Source organism: Brassica rapa, chromosome A04, assembly GCF_000309985.2.
Source record: "Brassica rapa cultivar Chiifu-401-42 chromosome A04, CAAS_Brap_v3.01, whole genome shotgun sequence".
NCBI classification, from domain to species: domain Eukaryota; kingdom Viridiplantae; phylum Streptophyta; class Magnoliopsida; order Brassicales; family Brassicaceae; genus Brassica; species Brassica rapa.
Genome location: NC_024798.2, coordinates 14451938 through 14457937, shown reverse-complemented (window position 1 = coordinate 14457937; position 6000 = coordinate 14451938). Strand labels below are relative to the sequence as shown.

The 6000-nt window shown below is 35.8% G+C and overlaps 1 protein-coding gene across 1 annotated transcript; it reads right to left on the bottom strand.

The window, feature by feature from the left end:
- Positions 1-2585: 2585 nt before the first annotated feature.
- LOC117133692 lies at positions 2586-5531 on the bottom strand. Its single transcript, XM_033290501.1, has 9 exons — positions 5111-5531; positions 4897-4980; positions 4712-4816; positions 4532-4630; positions 4001-4450; positions 3870-3926; positions 3719-3799; positions 3588-3644; positions 2586-3497 (listed from the first exon to the last, which is right to left on the bottom strand). The coding sequence occupies exons 1-9, from the start codon at positions 5465-5467 to the stop codon at positions 3276-3278; spliced, it is 1512 nt and encodes a 503-aa protein (XP_033146392.1). The 5' UTR covers positions 5468-5531; the 3' UTR covers positions 2586-3275.
- Between the last annotated feature and the right edge of the window lie 469 nt (positions 5532-6000).

Genomic DNA, 6000 nt, shown 5'->3' with positions numbered 1-6000 from the left:
TTTTTTTTTTTTTTTTCAAACATATATCTCAGGAATCACATTTGTCGCAATCGGAAGCCCATCCTGAACTATCAAAGATCTTTCCAATGTATTATACTATAAATTGTATGGGTAAATTCAATTATGTGGAAGCAACTAACAGATGATTCTCCTCAGCCTAGCGGCTAAACCACGAAACCTATGATACCGAAACATTTGTCGACCCGGGTTCGACTCTCCTACGAGTAATGGGTGATTTTTTTTTTTTTTGTTCAAACATATATCTCAGGAATCGAAGAGTCTCTTCCAAACGACATCATGTAACTCAAGTAACCGAAGATGTTCTTTCGTCAAGATTGGGTGTTATATGATTGGTTATTTCCGTAACTGACTTCACATAATCGAAGAGTTCCACCCTAATCAAGAGTTTATTTTACTTGACTTCAATAATCGAAGAGTTCCTTTTTGTTCTATAAATATAGACGATATCCTCAAGACCTTTTATCACTCACTTCATTTCTCTTGATATATCCTTTTGCAATACAAGTTAGTTTTTCGATTTTTTCTCATTTTCCATTCAATTCATGAACTTTTTTTTCTATTTCTATTTTATCGTAACATCTTAGTTTCGATTTTTTTGCAGGACAAAGTTTCAATGGAAGGAAGTTTCAAAGAAGATGATGAAGCGTCCCATAGAGGAGTTTTCGGATTTGAATGCCGCCGAAGGTTTCAAGAGGGGAAGAAGGAAATGTGGAACAATTAAGTACAGGGCTCTTCTTCTTCGTTTGTCCAACGAATACAGGCTATCTGAGAATGATTGGAATCTTGCATCCAGCAAAGCAAATTCAATTGCTGTCCAAATCGAGTTGCTTGAAGATATTATCAAAGCTGATGGAAAATTTGATTTAACTGCTGAGTTGGAGAAACTCAAAGAAGAGCACTCGGAAGCGGAAGGAATGCTTGCTGATGTGAAGGTCAAAGTCCCTGATTGGGATAAACTTGGCGAAAGTTGGCTCCATCATGAGTAATTTCATGTTATCGTCTTCTCTTTTTATGTTTTTAAGACCACATTATGTTTGATTTTCAGTTTTTATTTTAAATGAATAAGTACTTTTGTTTCTCTTGTGTTGTTTCTTCAATTTAACAACCTAAATAAAAAACTTGTTCAATGTTTTTCACTATTTTGTAATGGTTTGGCCTAGTGTTCTTATAACTTGGTTATCTGATTTGCTTATTTGTTTTTGGAAAGCCATCCTGAATACATAAAATGATATCCAGATTATATAAATCTATCGTCTGTGAATAAATGAGTTCACATTTACTCTGTTATCGAATATCCAACGTAGCCTAGTGGCAAGCCCTTCTACTCTTAGTGTACCCTTATCACACAATAAGTCGTGTTCGATCCCCGTTGTGTATACTCACATTTTTTTTTGTTTTTAATTAAATATTCAAACGTTATTTTCGTTTTATTGTAGCTTTTGGCAAGTATAAGACCCTTGGTACAACGGCTGCACACTTGGATTAATCTATCGAGAGTTCACGAGTTCAATCAACATCAGATCATATTCTTTTTCATTTTTTTTTTTGTAAACTTTAAAGGAATTTGTTTTTGGAAAGCTATCCTGAATACCTAAAATGATATCCAGATCATATAAATCTATCGTCTGTGAATAAATAAGTTCACATTTACTCTGATATCGAATATCCACCATAGCCTAGTGGCAAGCCCTTCTACTCTTAGTGTACCCTTATCACACAATAAGCCGTGTTCGATTCCCGTTGTGTATATTTTCACTTTTTTCTGTTTTTAATTAAATATTCAAAAGTTACAAGTTATTATCGTTTTATTATATCTTTTGGCAAGTATAACACCCTTGGCACAGCGGCTGCACACTTTGATTCATCTTTCGAGAGTTCACGAGTTCAATCAACATCGGATCATTTCTTTTTCATTTTTTTTGTAAACTTTAAAGGAATATGCTAGGCTTTGGTGCATTTTGCTTTCTCACTCTTTTTCTGGAAACCCATCCTAAAAGTACCATAAGCATTTGACAATTCATCAATACATCCTAAAATTTTTCAATAACAATCTAAATGAAAAAAACGTTAGGGATAATTCATTACAAACTTAAACTTAAACGTTAGGGATAATTAATATCAAAGTAGAAAAACAGTGTAGAAAACAGAACAAATATGACATTTTCACTTCCTTTGACCTTCCTGGAAATCTTTATCCATAAACTGGTCGAAGATCTCACAACATAGCTTGCTTCGTAAGTCCATCGCAGTTTCATCATTTATATTAGCCATGCTCTTCAATCCCAGTGACCTGCATTCCAGCATCTTCACAACAAAAATACCACAGTTGTATGGAAATTTTTCTTTGGAAGCCCTTCTGCAAACTTAACTTCAAATGGACTGATATCTTCGAAATTAACCTCTTCACCAAGAAGTTCCATCTTTATGGCACTAATCAACACTGTCATAAATACCCAAAATTATACAATAAATCAATCACCAACAGACAACAAAATGAATATGTAAAAATGCATCACAATCACAAGCAGCAAGTGACAAACTTTTATTTTCTAAATTAGCTAATATTTTTACCTGCCAGTTCTTGGATTTGATTAAGAGCACGTTTGATATTTGCTTTTGGAAGACCACAATGGAAGAGTGTGATTGTGTTGTCCATCAATTGTATCTCCACCCCAATATAGTGACAGCTCAACTTATCTTCAATGACACCATATATAACATCAACATCTTCCAGCCATACCTTCTTTGGATGTATTAAACCTTTCACAAGTTCGCCTACACAGCCCTCCAATAACTTTTTTTTTTCTTATGTGGCTTCCTGACAGATTCATAAGCGTACCCAACCTCTTCTAAGAATTTGACTGGTACAAAGCATGCTGGTGGAAGATTGTTGTTGCGGAACCAAGCACCTTGCTCAACCCTCTTACAATTTAGCATTTCAAATGCAACATTTATGTGCTGCCAATGTAACAATATAGTTAGAAACTTCATATAGAACTGCTATAACATGGACATCTAGCATAGCTCAACTCAACCTCTTCCTAAACATATCACACAATCAAATAGAAGACAGAACAGAGTGTTGATTACCTCTTTGTTGAGATTGTTTTCTGCATCGTCCATTTTTTGAAAGAACTCTTTTTCAATTTCTTTTCCATTGATATAAAACGGTCTGTAGTTGATAAAATTAACTAGTATCAATCGAAACTTTTACAAAATAAATTAGGAATATTTATGCGAGGACAAAAAGTTGCTTACACACGATATATGCCCCGTAGATCCATCCAGTGTGTAAGCCTTGAAAACCGAGGAAATTCAGGTGTCACAAATGGATCAATTGGAAGGATTACCTCAGGTGTTACAGGTATAGGAGGGTTTCTAGGTCGTATTGGCCTCTTCTCTTCTCGCTGTAGAAAAGGAAGCAAATCTACTGGCTGAGCATTTGCTTTCTTCTTCTTACCAACATGTGGCTTCCCCTTTAATTAAAAATAAAGACAAAAATTCAGGATCGTTTTTATCTTTATACTTGAATGCCTTCCTAATATGAAGTAAAATATTTTTTATACCTTTTTTGCATGATCGTCTTGACTTGGTTTCACACTCTTACCCTGCTTTACTTCTATCTGTGAAACAAAACCGATATATCAAACTATTGACCTGAACTTCAATTCAAGTGGATCTTATTCATTTTTATTACCTCTTTTGCCATTTTCCCAACACCATCTTCTGATGGACCAGCTGCTTCATTTTTCTTACAAGCGACAGCCTTCGCCTTCCCCTTTTTGAATGACAAAAATTCAGATACATTTATATCTTAATTCCTAGTATGATGTATAAATATTTCATACCTTTTTATCACCATCTCCTTCACTTGGATTCACACTCTGCGTCTGCTCTTCTTCCATCTGAAAATCAATACCGAGATATTAAACAAATGACATTATTTTTCAATTCAAGTGATCCAAGGCATTTGTTTTACCTTTTTTGTCATCTCCCAAACACCATCTACCCATTTTCTTGGTTTTCGCATCTCAGAATGGTGGAAGTAAATTTGTTCTTTAGAATTGTTCAAAGAGACAAAACACGAGCCATCAAACAAAATGACTTTAACTTTTCCAGCGCACCAGGCACCATTGTCGAACGCCTCCACGTCCTGCATTAGCTCATAACTTTTCTTCGCTCCAGATCTCTCAGGTGGTGGTTGAGGACGTATTCTGTCAATTGATACACGTGTCTCAACACTCCTTTTCCTCTTCTTTTCGTCCAGAGACGGGACGAAGTACTCAACTTTCACCATCTCAACCCCATCAACCAAATATGTTGCCAACACATTTCCTGGATACCATTTATGACAAGTATTGTCATCTTGTGATGAAATCTCCACATTTGCTCCGATCTCAAAGGGATTTTGAACTCTGCTTTCTACATCCTGTGATGGTTTAGATTCAAGGATATCCAGTCATTTTGATAGTTGCTGAGTATTTATTAAAGGTTTTAATGAAAGTAATACCTTATTTTGCTCTGTTAAAAGATTTCTGCGAGCTCGGGTATTTGGCTGTGTGTCGGAAATGTTTGGTGAAATGATCTCATTCATAAGCTCGTGAGTCTCCTGAATTCAGGAATGGTTGAATGAACACGTACAAGGGCTTCCAAAAATTACTTGAAAAGTCCAATTTTTTAAAGAAGGTACCTGCTGCGTCTGAATTGGAGTAAGGACTGGAGTCTCAATATTCTGTTGAGCTATTGGAGAACCAGGTGTCTCTTTCGTGATCTCATTCATAGGCTCTCGTGTATCCTGATGTCAGGAATGGGATTATGAACACGTACCAAATTCATAATTTTATAAATACCAACAGTTTTCAAAATTATACTTGCCTCATTGTTAAGTTGTTCATCTGCTTGATCTGCATTGGCTTCACCTTGTCTGGAAGCCGTCTCATGAAATGGAGTTGTGTCAGTCTGTGCAAGTACAACAAAAATTAGGAAGGCAAGCCTAAATATGTATAACATCTTCCAAAATTACTTGACAACTCAAAACTGAATCAAGAACTAGATAAACATTAATTTTAATTTCCGAAAAAAAAGTTACCTCATTGTTTGGAGTTTCATATGAAGTAACTCTTTGTAGTTTCTCTAGGTTTGTCACACGTTCTTTAATCTGTTTCCTGTCTTTTTCAATCAAACACAAACGATCGTTCATGATCCTTAAATTATCTCCCACCATCTCGCTGATTCTGTTGATCTTTGATTCCAAAGACTCCTCCTGATACGAAGTAGAAGCTTGACTCATCCCTCCATTCCCAAACAGTAAAGATGCTCTTCTTATTTCTTCATTAGCACCGTATAGGTCTACTGACATGTTTCGCCAATCTCTAATTTTAAACTTATAACCTCTCTTGGATAAATCGGCCATGTCATCCAGATCTTTATTAGCTTCGTCTTCCATGCAAACATCATCTTCTGGATCATTAGAAATAGGAGGTAGGATGCATGTGACCTTAAGCTGAAACCATAAAAATAATTAGCTTTTAAATGGAGAATCATAAGGCAAAACAGAAACAAGAAAAAAATAATGTAAAAACTTACATGATCTTTGATTTCAATTAGGAGAACATCTATCAGCTGTGGAGAAGCTATTTGAAGGTACTTCTCACACAAAAATATTGGGGTAGACGGTTGAACGCTCAGAATAGGAACAACTTGACTGAATGCATACTGTAGCAAAGGTACTGACTCAAGTATCCATATAAGAAATGCCATAGGGAACCCTTGCAAATCATAATTGTTTTTGTCGAGGCTTTTGTCGACAGCTCTCTGAAGTGATTTTAACAGCAAATTATAAGCTGTTCTCCCCCATGGGTATGTCATCAAGACATCCATATCCTGCGCTATTTTCACATAATCCAAAGTAAAAGTTGTGCCACCGTCGAGAAGGCTCTTCTGTAGTAGTATGCTCTCAATCAGGAGGAGCATTGCAAG

What these genes read in the sequence shown, in the direction of transcription:
- LOC117133692 (XM_033290501.1), bottom strand. Translation starts at nt 5,467, where the DNA reads ATGGAAGACGAAGCTAATAAAGATCTGGATGACATGGCCGATTTATCC. An exon ending in TTTTAACAGAGCAAAATAAG is followed by an intron (nt 4,451 to 4,531) that starts GTATTACTTTCA and finishes AAACCATCACAG; the next exon opens with GATGTAGAAAGCAGAGTTCA. An exon ending in AAGACGATCATGCAAAAAAG is followed by an intron (nt 3,498 to 3,587) that starts GTATAAAAAATA and finishes TTTTAATTAAAG; the next exon opens with GGGAAGCCACATGTTGGTAA.